At 39.7% G+C, this 14,327-nt stretch overlaps 1 protein-coding gene across 6 annotated transcripts in view; it reads left to right on the top strand.

The window, feature by feature from the left end:
• Positions 1-14,327, top strand: part of EPG5 (ectopic P-granules 5 autophagy tethering factor) — an 84,238-nt gene that overhangs the window by 53,043 nt on the left and 16,868 nt on the right. For 5 of the 6 annotated variants that reach the window (XM_059707207.1, XM_059707205.1, XM_059707210.1 and 2 more), the window contains 9 exons: positions 677-839; positions 5,136-5,278; positions 5,923-6,079; positions 7,133-7,327; positions 8,600-8,813; positions 10,774-10,922; positions 11,792-11,993; positions 12,807-12,879; positions 13,691-13,794. In XM_059707207.1, the coding sequence (XP_059563190.1) occupies positions 677-839; positions 5,136-5,278; positions 5,923-6,079; positions 7,133-7,327; positions 8,600-8,813; positions 10,774-10,922; positions 11,792-11,993; positions 12,807-12,879; positions 13,691-13,794 (1,400 nt within the window). The remainder of the gene's footprint in view (positions 1-676; positions 840-5,135; positions 5,279-5,922; positions 6,080-7,132; positions 7,328-8,599; positions 8,814-10,773; positions 10,923-11,791; positions 11,994-12,806; positions 12,880-13,690; positions 13,795-14,327) is intronic. The other variant, XM_059707206.1, reaches the window with a different exon arrangement.

Raw genomic sequence — 14,327 nt, 5'->3', positions numbered from 1 at the left:
TCTCTCCCTTCCTCTCTGTAAAAAATCAATAAAATATATTTTAAAAAAAATATATATATATTTTTTATTGATTTCAGAGAGGAAGGGAAAGGGAGAGAGAAACATGAATGATGATAGAGAATCATCGATTGGCTGCCTCCTGCATGCCCCTCACTAGGAATGAGCCTGCAACCTGGGCATGTGCCCTTGACTGGAATTGAACCTGGGACCCTTAAGTCTGCAGGCCGACGTTCTTATCCACTGAGCCAAACCAGCTAGGGCAACTTTCTCCATTTTTGAAAATTTAGTTTGAGTTACTAATACCTAAGAAATCAGTGATACTTACAAGTAAGGGCACCCCTTTAGGATAGTTAAATTAGGATGAAATTCTCATTTGTTCTTGTATATTTAAGGGTTCATTTAAAAAGCATTGCTAATATAACAGATTCTAAGTGGAGTTTTATTTCTGGCTAAAAAGTTGTCCCACTTTTTCTTGGTTTCTTAATATTCTGGTTAGCATGACTGCCAGGGTGAGAATTTGGGTGAGTCTTGGCACACACACCTTTGGCCTTTTTACTGTGGAATCCTTATATCTTGCTCTAATGCAGGCTTGGGTAACTATAAGCCTTTATCACTTATTATGAAATCTTTCTAAGACTTTCTTTGACCTCCTGATGATTTTTTTTTTTTTTCCCAGAACGGCTGCTCTTCGGGAATGTCAGCAAGTTGCCCTGGATAGTGAGCTGTTGGACACAATGCCCAAACAGTATGTTAATCGAAAAGAACAGACCACACTGCATTTGGAGTGTAGAGGCATTAGTGGTAAGAAATGCCAAGGAGCAGCAGTTGTAACAGTTCAGGTAAGATTGTTTAAATTCCTTTGTAGTTCAGAGAATTTTAATTGAGCCCTTAATTGGCATATCATTGAGAAAGACTGAAAGAAGTATATAGCAGGTGAGCCATGTCTCAAAACATGTAACAGTTTTTAGGGGAGTGAAGACACACACAGCTAATCACCTGTTTCCATAAGTGCTGACAAGTCATATAAAACAGATAGAAATTCAAAGAAAAGGAGAATCATCGAGGAGATTGTGAGAGTGGGGGCCTTAAACTGATCCTTACAAGATTTTGATAATGATAGTTTGGATTCAGTAAGAAGCAGTGTGGGAATGGAGTCAGCATGACTTCATCTAGGGGTCAGGGGCTGGCTGTGTCAGTGTGTTTCAAGTTGTTGTTGGAAGTGGTGGTAGGAATCCACAGTGGGGAGGTTGGAGTTCACGTTGGAAAGGATGCGCATTGGGAGCGCTGGCTGTGTGCTGTGGACAGTTGGGGGACACTGAAGACAAACATGGGAGGGACCTGTGGAAGACAGATCAGCTGGGTAGCACCTGCCAGCAGGCAAATGGGGAGTTGTGCAACAATGTGTATAAAAATTAAACTACCTCTAGAGTCACCTTCTTGAATTGGAAAAATAAAATTAAGTTGAATGTGACTTTGGAAGGACTTCCAAATGGAAGTTTAGCTTTAGCCAGCATATCATAGCATTTGCTTCATGCCAGCCACTGTCTGAACACTTTACAGAACTGATTGTTATCTTCACCACAACCCAATAAGAGGGTAATTTTATTATCTGCATTTCCAGATGAAGAAATAGAGGCATAGAGAGGTTAAGTTACATACCCAAGGTGACACACCAGTGAGTGGCTAAGCCAGGAAGTCCCAGGCAGTCTGGTTAGAGCACATGCCCCTTAATCACCTCACCTCACTCTGCACATGAATTCAGGATTCCCTGAGCTGGGGGAGAAATGCTTAAAGAGAGGCCTACTTACTGCCTGACTACATTTAGACAAAAATAGCTCTTCTATTTGGTTAGCTTTTAGAAATTGGGACATTTTATTTACTGACGCTTGGTTGTCTTTCAATAATTTCTCCTTTGTGTGTGTGCCAATCCCCATTTTTACCAGTCCAAATGTATTCTTTTTCTTTTCTTTTTTCAAATTTTCTTCTGGTATTCTAATGTATTCTTTTTAAAAAATATATTTTCATTGATGTTTAGAGAGAGAGGAAGGGAGAGGGAGAGAGAGAAATATTAACGTGAAAGGGAGACATCAATCTGCTGCCTCCTGCATGCCCTAACTGGGGATCGAGCCCACAACCCAGGCATGTGCCCTGACTGAGAATTGAACTGGCAACCTTTTGGTGCATGGGACGATGCCTAATCAACTGAGCCACACTGGCCAGGGCTCTAATGTAGTCTTTATCTCCTTGGGTGACTGTTTTATCTAAAATGTCTTCTCAAAAACAACTTTTATATTTTGTAGTTTTCATTACCTTCAAAGTTATTTCTGGCAAAGTAACATATTTGTATGCATCTAAAGTTAGGAAATTCAATCTGGAATGTGATCATTGATTAGAGAATTCATGGATCGGATCATTTTTTAAAATCAGCTTCATGGAAAATGATTTCATATTTAAAATATAAATTTTAAAATTAAAAAACATAAATGTTTTAATATAATTTTAATGCTCATTTATGAAGATTTCAAATTATATCATGAAAATATTTTATTGCTTGATAAAACTTTTCTGGGAGGGAACGCCTTGGAAATTTCCAGCCATCTGCAAGTGTTTGAACTATGTATAGCTTGTTGGGGGTATACAAAAGCCAAATATATTTTATGGGAATTGAGACGTGCTTCTTCTGTGGTTGCTTCTCCTAATAGAAGCCTAATAATTCAGTGACATTCCCTGAGGACATGGGGTGATTTATAATAGGGTTCCTTGTGTTGTACTTTGTTATTGTGGGGCATGTTTGCAGGACTCAGAATTGATTTATTGTCATGTGAAAAATTTGTTCATTCCTAGAAATGAAAGATGGAAAAGACCCACCGAGGGCCTCAGCTTATTGTGAAAGCTTACTGGAGGACCAGCTGTGTCCTACTTTTAAATTTCTTTGTCTACTTCAAGTGACTCAGGAGGGGCTTCCATCAGGCTGCTTTGTTCTATTGTCTACGACTTCTTGTAATTATGAGCTGGTGGTCATTCAGTCTCTCTCACCCCCATTCTAGGAAGAAAACTTTCAACAGTGGTGGGAACAGTAAACAAAATAAGTAGACTAGGAAATAATGAGCATTTTGGGAAAGTGGCAAAACTTTCCTACACTAGTTGGTTTTCTTTTATTCTTCAGTATTAGTAGTTTCTACGACATGGATGGAGGTTTTAAAGTTCAAGTTATGAAATGGACTTGGTCTCGTCTCTACATTTCCCAGTGAAGTGAACCTCTGTTCTTTCTCTCTTGTCCTTAAGTCTTTCCACTTTCCTTCATCCTCACTGTCTTCCTTCTCTCACATTCTCTTTCACTCTCTGTCTGTTTCTCTCCAGGCCAGCCCAGCGCTGTGGCCCTCAAAGACCAGCTCTAATTGCAGTTGCTGACATATTGGGCAAAAGAGCTGACTGCACATCATATTCCTAATCACATCTTAAGCTATTAAATTTTGGCCTATTGTTTGAAAGTTTTGAAATTCAATATTTGTATTGGTTCAGTAAGTGGTTTAATGGAAGTTATTTAATTTTTTATCTTTCATTTCTCTAGTAGTAAAAACGAAAGTAATTATTGTTAACATATATTATTGGATAGTCGCTTTTGTGGCTTTTGATCCATACTAACAGCCTATGTTTTTCTTTGAAACAAGAAGTTTTGTAAAGATCTTTACCACAATGGTGGTGCATGTTATAGAAGAAAGTTGTCATTATGATCATAAAAAGTAGGTGTTGAGTGTATTGTCAGAGCTGTGCTGTGCTGGGTGCATGTAAAGCAAAATAGGACCATTGCCCTTCAGGAGCTTTTGATTTGGAATTTATGTCCCCTGACATAAATAAGTCTCGATTAAATAAGTTTGTGAATTAAATGTTCACATTATTCACAGACAAAGGATACCTGTAACCATTATAGTGGTGGCTGAAGATTGGGTTTGGGCAGGTGCATATAAAGGAAAATGTAGACCCTACTGCTCACCCAGGTGATTGTGGAAAACCATCTAAGGAGAATGTAGGATTTAAAACTCTTGCCTCCTAGATGTTCTGGTCTTTTCAGCATTCTCCACCGTGCCTGCAAAATAAGTCCAAGTTCCCCAGTTTGCTTTAAAGGCCTCTTCTGCTCCCCGGTCTCATTGCACTGCACCCTTCAGCCCAATCCCTTGACCCCAATCTGCCTGGCCAGCCTCCTCCTCAATGTCCTGTCCTCCTGTCCTCCACATCTGCCACTTGGTTCTGTCTTTGTGTTGCAGCCTGGGCCAAGGATCTTTTCTGCAACATCCACATCCAAAAAAGAACATTAAAAAATGCAGAAACAAAGCAGTTATTATATAGGTCACCATCAGTTAATTAGAAAAAGGGTTGTTAGCCCCTCAACTAGGAAAGACATAATCTTAAAGGATAGTCTTTTAAATTTAAATGAGATAAATTTAGTTGTGTTTTTTGAAGCTTACTAAATTCTTCTTGTTTTTTATATCTTTACTGAAATACAATAAAAATTTAATCAAAGATAAGCTTTCAGGAACCATTGAATTAGTCAATTGCTCTTTCCAAGGCATGCAACTGATTTGGGCACGTCCCGTATTGTTTGCTTTATAAGTATATGCCATTTTTTTCCCTTTCAAAATGGCAAATGTTTTATTAACAGCATCCATGTCCTCCTTTGTTTATGCTGGGCACACGTGAGATGTGCAGCCTCTGTCTCGAGTTGAATTGTATGTGCTGCTGGGTGGGAGAGCAGAGGGGTTAAGGCTTTGTGGACAGATGATCAACAGAGGAGGGCCTCGTGGAGGAAGACATTGAGTCATCTTTTTATGAGGATTGCGGCATCAAAACATAAGTGACATAGAGCATATCCTACAGAAGATTTTGAACCAGCGAAAATGAATTCAAGTCTGCTTAATTCAAGTCAAAACTAATTTCCCCTTATGAAAAATTTGGAGATTCTTGAATATTTTTTTGACATTTCCCCCCCATCCCTGTCAGGTTCAACCAAGAGTCTTGAGCTATCATATTAATTGTAATAATAATCTTTTATCATATGCCAGTATATATGTAATAACATATCCGCTCTAGAAACATTAGGGGCAAAAATATCTGTTGACCATTTTAATTTTTGTTAGTTTAAAGGTATGCACAAGAACGAAGCAGTAAGCCAACAGCTTCATATTTTGTGGAAAGAAGTGAAGCAGTTACAAGCAGAAGCTACTAAACCACCACCGCTTAATATTGTGGAGGCGGCTGTGCATGCAGAAAACTTGATTACGTAAGTTGTAAGGACATTCTACTTTAAAATACTCTTTTGCTATTGTCGATAGTAATAGTCTACTACACTCCCCCAGGCATCCACTAATGAAATTAGCATAGGGATTGGCATACTATGGCCTTTGGACCAAATCTGCCCTACCACCTATTTTTATTTTTTTAAAAAATATTTTTATTGATTTCAGAGAGGGAAGGAGAGGGAGAGAGAATCCAGAATCGAACCCTGGACCCTTCCGTCCACAGGCCAATGCTCTATCCACTGAGTCAAACCGGCGAGGGTGCCACCTATTTTCCTAAAGTTTTATTGGAATACAGCCATGCCCATTTATTTATTTTTTAAAAATATATTTTTATTGATTTTAGAGAGGAAGGGAGAGAGAGGTAGAAACACCAGTGATGAGGGAGAATCATTGATCAGCTGAATTCTGCACACCTCACACTGGGGATCAAGCATAAATAATTTTTATGTACTGAAAGTAAGATGTTGGGTCAAGTTGGAAGATAACCAAGAAATATTTCTAAAGTGACATTTGTATGGGATTTGAGCACTCTTAGGAATATTGCCCGAGAAATGTAGAGTATCAGAAACCCGAGTAAGTTTGGATTCTCATACTGCAGACCACTTCTTAACCTGTTTTCCTACAGAACCTTAGTGAATGCCTATAAGTTGCAGCCGACGCCTGGGGTTCAGAAGGTTGGCATTAGCCTCTTCTTTACTGTTGTGGATTCCGTCAGCAATGAGACTCAACGTCACCCTCCCACAAGGCAGTTCTTTACTTCCTGCATTGAAATTTTGGGACAGGTAAGGTTAATCTGTGTTGCTAGCCTTTTTCAGATATAATGAAATACACCCTATTGTATTCTTATTAGATATGTGACTTCAGACTTATATTTCAGGTTCAGAAGCCCTTTTATTTATTTATTTATTTATTTATTTATTTATTTATTTATTTTAAATATGTTTTTATTGCTTTCAGAGAGGAAGGGAAAGGGAGACAGGGATAGAAACATCAATGATGAGAGAAAATCATTGATCGGTTGCCTCTTGCATGCTCTCTACTGGGGATCAAGCCTGTAGCCTGGGCATGTGCCCTGACAGGAATAGAATTGTGACCAGATTCATAGGTTGAAGCTCAACCACTGAGCCACGCCAGCTGGGCTTAAGTCATATTTCTTTAAGTATTTGTTAAGTTGCATAATTTTTCATGTTTTGGCCATTTATATCTTTTTGGTGATTTGCTGGTTATTGTCCTTTGCACATTTTCTGTTGGAAAGTTTCTTTTTTTATTGCTTTTCAAAGAGCAACTCAGACTATTAACCCGGTATCTGGAATTCTTTATAAATTAATTTTTCTATTTCATCATTCTTTAATTTTATACACTTTGTTTTATGGAAGTTATCAATTCAAATCTGTCAGTCTTGTCCTTTATTATTGCTGCCTGTGGTCAAGTTTATCAGAACTTTCCTGACCCTGAGATTATTTAAATATTCACATACATTCTAGTACTCTTAAACGTTAGAACCAAGTTAAAGCAATGTGAAGTTTTCCTGATTATACTTTAATTGTAAAAAGTTAGCTTTTTTAAAAGTATTGAAGTCTATAACCTAAAAGTTTTGTTTTCTTGACATAATGCAGGGTCACTCTGGGTACTTAGTAATCATGGTAGGTACATTGCAGATTGTTCATAATGTCTACAGCAGAAGTGATATGTTCATTTTAGGTTTCTTTTGATTGTTTTATATTTTCATTTAGAAAGAACTGTTTGCCTTGTATACTACCCCTTAAAACTTGGTTCCTTAAATAACGGTTGGGGAGTGGAGAATTGATGGCATTTTCCTCTTTTATTCGTTCAAGGTGTTCATCAGTGGCACTAAATCAGAATGCAGAAGAGTGCTGGAGACCGTTCTGAAGAACAGGAGGCTCTGCTCTCTTCTGTCTCCTTTCTTTACTCCCAATGCTGCGCCCGCGGAGTTCATACAGCTGTACGAGAAAGTGGTGAGGTTCCTGAGTGAGGACAACAGTGACATGATTTTCATGCTGCTGACCAAGGTGAGATGTGATCCCATCTGATGTCATCATTGAAATGTAGAAACTATGGTGTTTCCCACTCCACAGGCATGAAAGGCCTTCCAGAGTCCTGCTTCCAGGTGGACTGTAGGCTCACAGGCCTTTTCCAATTTGGTGTGGTCTTTAAGCAGCCCAATTCCACAGCTTCCTCTTTTGGGGTGTCATTTGTATTGTGTGGGACAGTCTAATTTCACTAGAAAAGGACCTAGCTCCCAAACTCTCTTTTAAAAACTTAGTACAGTTTTGAAATATTCATTATAGTAATTTAGTACATCCTTCTTTTGAATTTATCCTGAATTAATGCCTAAATTGTGTTTGATAAATGGGTTGTACTGTATCCAAGTCTCTTATATTTAGAACAAGCCAGATCTAAGCAAATTGCGTTTGTCATCATTCCAAATAGGATGTTATTTAACTCAGACCCAGGCAATGCATTTACTTAACGAGTTGGGAAATTTAGAGCCTCAGCTATTTTGTCTTCAATTGTATTTCTCTGACATCTGTGAGTCATAAAACCTGGTGATTTTTTAGGGTCTAGGACTGATCTCAGTTGTAATGGGAGAAAACATGTGGTATAGTGTGGGATTGTGGAAGGTGACCTCAGCACCCTGAATTTTTATTAACTGAGGTAGCTAACTGATGCAGATTCAGAAGCATGGCCGTTCGAGGGAGACAGTTCCATTAAGCGCTGCTTGTTTGCAGCACTGTGACCAGTGAAAGAGAACTATGAATCCTTATAGGGAAAACTTACCCACAAGCTTTTATTTTAAATATTTTTTTAAATTGACTTAACAGAGGAAGGGAGAGGGAGAGAGAGATAGAAACATCAATGAGAGAGAATCATTGATTGGCTGCCCCCTGCATGCCCCCCACTGGGGATCTAGTCCACAACCCGGGCATGTGCCCTTGACTGGAATTGAACCCAGGACCCTTCAGTCCACAGGCCAACTCTCTATCCACTGAGCCAAACCACCCAGGGCCCCAAAAGCTTTTTAAATTGCAAAAAAGCATGCGGAGCTGAGAAAACTCTGCCTTTGCAGGCTTTAGAGATGGAGGCATAGCAGCACCCATCAATCATTGAACTGCCCAGATTCTTTTAGGTGTTTGTGTATAAACTTCAGTTTGCTTAAGTCTTTATGAAAATCTAAATGCTAGGTAATCTTTGATTTTTAAATTAAATCGTACAGACTTTAGTCTACTTCCGTTAACTTTCTAGTGTCAATAAAATTGCTTCTTGTGTCTGTTCCGTTTTAGTTCCATGTGAAGCAATGGTTAAACGCCACCAAGCCTCCTCTGTCCGAGCGCACCAGGCTTCTGGAGTCCGTTCACCTGGCACTCACTGCCTGGGGCCTAGAGCCAGACGAAGACATTTTGATGCCGTTTAACCTTTTCTGCAAGCACTGGACTTACCTTCTTCTCTACCAGTTCCCTGACCAGTACAGTGACATTCTCAGGCTGCTCATGCAAAGTAAGTGACAGGTCAGACTGCAGTGAATAATAGGACGCCATCCCACAGACGTCAGCCACAAATGTGAAAGTAACACAAATGCGCAGGATTAGCGTGACTGACTTTTACCTGAAGAACTCGATAAACAATGCCCAGGAGATGGCTGCTTGTAAAAATGGTCATTTATTGTCTGAAATGCTGGAAAGGGCCCTAATTGGGCAAGGCAGCACCTAGCCTTCGGTGTTGGAGTCCACAGTTGTGCACCCATCTCTCTCCCTTGACTTGGCAGTTGTCTTGAATGGGGTAGAAGTGAGCTTGATTACTCTGCTGACTACAGATTTGGTCAGAGAAGGAAGTTGCTCCTTACTTGACAGTTGGTTTCTCTGTAGTTCAAAATAGTGAATAGATTTTAGGGTTTTTTTCCCCTCAATTTTTTAATTTAATTTTTTTGCAACTGCATTTTATCCCTACACAATGACAGACTGTACTTATATTTGTTAAGGAGAGGAGCAGCATTAAATTCTCCCCATTCCCACCATTTCTGTCCCCCTCCAGCAATTTCCCATTGGAGTGTTGGAGACTCGAGGAGAAATAAGGAATGTAGGCTTTTTATTTTTGGAATTTCACTAGGCAGGATTTTCACTTGAAAAATGAGATAGTATTTATTTTTCATACAAACTTCATACTATTTACAGATGTAATGGAAAACTAAATTTTGCTTTATGCCAAATCTTTGTGTTACTTATCAGAGATTATTTAATGAATAAGTTAATGCTCTTATGTATTGGACTGCCAGAAGAATACGGAAATCTGTGGCCTCATTTTTAAAGCCCTCCGGCTTTCATTGTTTCCTATGGAGGGAAGTTGCAGGGCAAGTAGAGAATACTGACAGGGAAATCTATTTGTACAATTTTTGATGCATATTTACGTAGCTAATTTTTGTTCTAAATTTTCAAAATTTGATCAAGTATATATTGTCCCCCCCACCCCCAAAAGCTTTTAAAGAGATTGTACACTGTTTATGTAGACAACCATAGACTTGCATGTAGCAGAAAATGTATACTTCCCAGGGGAGGTAACTCAATGAAAGGTTTGGGAATAACAGTACACCCCTGTCAGATTCCATGACCTCCAGCCTCCTGGCTTCCCATCCCTCCCTGGCCACCATGTCAGTTCCTAGCATCCATTCTTTGCTCATCTGCTGTCTTCCTTCGCCCTGGGGAGCCTGTTTGATTTTTCCTGGCTTCACTGCTCTCTTGTAGGTGTGAATGATCCCACACTTGTAGCGTGGCTCTAGACGTCTGTCCTAAGATCAGACCACAGGTAGCAGTTGGACACAAACCCTTTCAATATAGTGCAGCTGACCCAACATCCTCCCCTCAGACCTGCACCTGTGAGCCTCTGTTACTCTGTTTGACCCTCGTGCCATCCCCGGGAAAAGGCCTGAGGAGTTATTCCTGTCCTCTGTGATGTGAGCTTTACAAGGAGTAGGCTGTTGGTTGGTGGTCCCTACTTTTGCATGATGTCTGTGTTGCTTTAGGTTTTCCCATTGTAGGAGTGGAATTTTAGGGGAACTTATGACACCTTTTGAAGATAGCCCAGACTCTGCTGTTGCTTCTGCACCCAGTCTTTCCTGCCCTGTCACCATTATTTGTCTCACATCATCCAGCCAGGAGAATGGCACCTTACCACTCCCCAGTCAGGTCTGTAGGTGGGGTTCCCCTCCTGGACTCCAGCTCAGATGGCTCTGGCTGTCTTACTCCTAGCAGGGTGGCCAGGAACAGGGAAGCCAAGTGTTCAGGTGGATAGTTTAGTTCTTTTAATGGGTTCACTTCACTTTAGTCTCTTCACCACAGATCTTATGAGTTTGTTTTGGATTTTTATTTAATATTTATTCCTTGATAAAATTCTTGTGTTCTTTGATTCATATTTTTGTTTGTGAAAGATGCTGACTTGCTGTCCTCTGTCCTTACCCCATAAGGCTCTGCTGAGCAGCTGCTGAGCCCTGAGTGTTGGAAAGCCACTCTGAGAGCCCTGGGCTGCTGCGCCCCAAACTGCCAGCAGGGGGCAGCTCTTGCCGAGAGCACGGTGCTTCAGAGCTCTCCGGATGTCCTTTTGTCAGACAAGCAGGTGTGTAGCTTTTGGTGTCTGACTTTTTTTTTTAGTCTGTGCATTTCTTTTCCATTTCCTTTGCTATTTAAACAATTGGAACACATTTTACATTTATAGCTAAAAAGTTTATTTTGCCCTAGCCGGTTTGGCTCAGTGGATAGAGCATTGGGTTGTGGACTAAAGGGTCCCAGGTCTGGTTAAGGGCACCTAGCTCGGTTACAAGCTTGATCCCTGGCCCTGGTCGGGGCACATGTGGGAGGCAACCAATCAATGTGTCTTTCTCACACCAATGTTTCTCTCTCTCTTTCTCTCTCTCTCTTTCTCTCTCTCTCTCTCTCTCCCCTCCTCCCTCCTCCCCCTCCCCCTTCCACTCTCTCTTAAAAAAAGGAAAAATATCCTCGAATGAGGATTAACAAAAACAATTATTTTTTATTTTAATTTAGAAAGTTCCTTTTTGTGCATTATCTTTTAAGAGCTCTGAGCTTTTCTTTGTCATTCACTTGCTTCCCCCCACACCCCCTCTATCGGATCACCTTTCTTTCACACCTCAGTGATTCTTGCCTATCTGATCAAGAGCAGCCTGGGCCTACTCCCTCCCCACCTTAACCCACCTATTTCTTAACTTTATACCACTGGTTCCCTCGGCCAGGATTTCAGGTAATGTTCCACAGAGCTCTCATTTTGACACATTTTCTATGATATGGTCCACATGAAAATGTATTTGAAGTAAATGTTTCCTCTATTTTAGAAACAGTTTGAAATATGATGATTTACTTTCACGTGCTATATAACTTGGCAACAATCTTACAAAGTCAGTCACAGCCTACTGTGATACTCTTGTCCAAGTAGCATCAGTGAGCAGTTTTTAACCAGTCATTCTCTTCCAGGTAATGGAGACTATACAGTGGCTCTCAAACTTTTTTAATAAGCTTCGCTTATCCACATTGGACTTTAAAAGTTTCGGGTTATTCTCAAAGTGGAGTCCTTACATGGGTGATATGCAGACACTCTTGGGCTATCTTGTGAAAAGGCTGCTTGACTCAGAAATGGAATGCTTGGCCCAGGACCCATCTGCCAGCAGCAAAACAGGTAATATGCTTGAGTGTAACATGGAGGTGGGTGTTTTGACCTTCCATTAGGAAGTGGCTTGAATAGACACATTAAGAGGTTTAAATCTTTGAGATAAAACTATCAAAGTGTCAAGCAGGGAAATATATAGCAGAGGTGTGAACCCATGGGCTGTATGTGTCATACCTGCACCTATATTCAGTTAGACAGTAGGTGCTTGCTTCGGCTTGTCTCTGCCCCTCCTTTGTAGGGTGGGGTCTGAAGAAATAGGTTTCAATCTCCATCTCTTTCTTCCTATTACTTATATCGCTAAGAAAATGGTTCTGAATATTTAAGCTTATATCTTTACACAAATGTATTGTTACAAAGTTATTCATAACATTTTGTAATAAAAATTCCATTCAGGAAATTACGCTGTAGTAAATGAAAATGTACTTAGTTACATTAAACTTTTGTTTTTATACCAACATAAACTTATGAGTATACAGATATTAAGTAAATTATTATTATTATTTTTGTTAATCCTCATCCGAGGATATCTTTTCCATTGATTTTTCGAGAGAGTGGAAGGGAGGGGGAGAGACAGAGAGAGAGAAACATTGATGTGAGAGAGACACATGGATTGGTTGCCTCCCCGGTGCCCACCCCAATCTCAAGCCTGCAACCAAGGTATGTGCCCTTGACTGAACCCGGGACCCTTCAGTCTACGGGCTGACGCTCCAACCACTGAGCCAAACTGGGCAGGCAGAAGTAGATTCTTTTATATAGTGTTATCAGTGATATTGACAAAGGATTTGCTTGTTTCTTGTCTCTAAAAGTTTTTGTTTGTTTCAGTGCTGAGCTCCCTGCACTCAGTGATCATCCAGCTGTTTAAGCCATGGATCCTGGTTTTAGAGGACAGTGAAAGGTACATCATTTTTCGGATATTCAAGTTCTTTTGAAATTGATGGACTTAAAGTTCTGATGTTGTTTTGGCACAAGTGATGCACTGACAGATTTAATTTTTTTAAGTTAGGACCATATTTAAATTTAGAAAAAGCTTCTTTATGAAAGAAAGTTAAGACATTTTCTGCTTGTAGAGTTAGGTTAGGTTGATCAGAGCTGTTATCTTGATATTTTGAAGCAAAACTGGACACTCATTTCTAGTTTTCCATGATAAAGTTGAATGAGTTTTGGTACTTAATTTCAGAAAAACAGATGCTGCTCTCCTTAATTAGGTTTGGATAATATAACACTAAAAGATGAGACTAACTTGATCTTATTCAGTACCTCAGTTATTTTTGGAACACAGTTGGCTTTCAGATTAGTGGGTGGGAATTACCCTTTTAACATGAACTCTACACTAGAATGAAAGCATTATTTTGTGAGCACTTAAGAGAGAGAGGTGTAAAGCTGTCCAAATACCTCTTATAAGTCTTTTTCCCCCTAAAAGCATACAGACAAAAACTAGGTGAACTTGACGGGAGTTTTGTAAAAATTACAACAGTGGTAGACATCATAGTATTGAAGGTGTTTTCACAAATACTGATTCATCTGATTCTTAGACTCAGAAAAATTAAATATCTTGCTCCTGTCCCACAGCCTGGGAAGTGGTGTAAATGTGTTTTTGGGCTACATAACACAGTGTTTTCTGTGACTTAGGCAAACCCCAAACTCTGGGACCTGGAGTAATTTTAATCATGGCATTTCATTTCTATGTGCATTTCATCTGTTTAAAGCAGCCAGCGCCATTACCCCTGGCTGGAGAGCGATGCTGTGGTGGCCTCAGGCATCGTGCAGCTGTTCACTGACTGCATTGGCTCGCTGCATGAGAGATTTAAAGGTAGGAAGATGTTCTATTATGTCACTTTGTCCCTAAGTCATTCAGGTAATCTTTTGCCTCTGCTTCCCTACTTTTTTAGATTTTATTTTAATTAGTATGCAGTCCTCTTTGACTAAAGGAAGTCACTGATACAGTATTTAGTGTAGTTTGTAGCCTCTTGTTTGTGAGTAGCTGTTAGTTTCATCAGCTGTGGAAAGTATACAGCCTCTCTCTTTCAAATATTGTCCATCCCCCTTCTATCTTCTAGGACTTTGACTTCTTTTTCATGTTTTTCTATTTTTCTGTATTTCATTTTGGGAAAATTCTGGAAGTTTATTTTTCAACTTACTCAGTGTCTCTAACTATAGCTATGTCCAGTTTTTTAAAATATCTATTGAATTCCTCATTTCAGTTTCTAGAATTTTTATTTTTCAAATCTACCCTGATAACTTTTTTTAAAAAATATTTTTATTGGTTTCAGAGAGGAAGAGAGAGGGGGAGAGAGAGAGAGAAACATCCATGATGAGAGTAAATCATTGATTGGCTGCCTCCTG

The sequence above is a fragment of the Myotis daubentonii genome, chromosome 8 (genome assembly GCF_963259705.1).
Source record: "Myotis daubentonii chromosome 8, mMyoDau2.1, whole genome shotgun sequence".
Classification (NCBI taxonomy): Eukaryota; Metazoa; Chordata; class Mammalia; order Chiroptera; family Vespertilionidae; genus Myotis; species Myotis daubentonii.
Note: the sequence above shows the minus strand (reverse complement) of the source record. Positions and strands in the feature narration are given on the sequence as shown.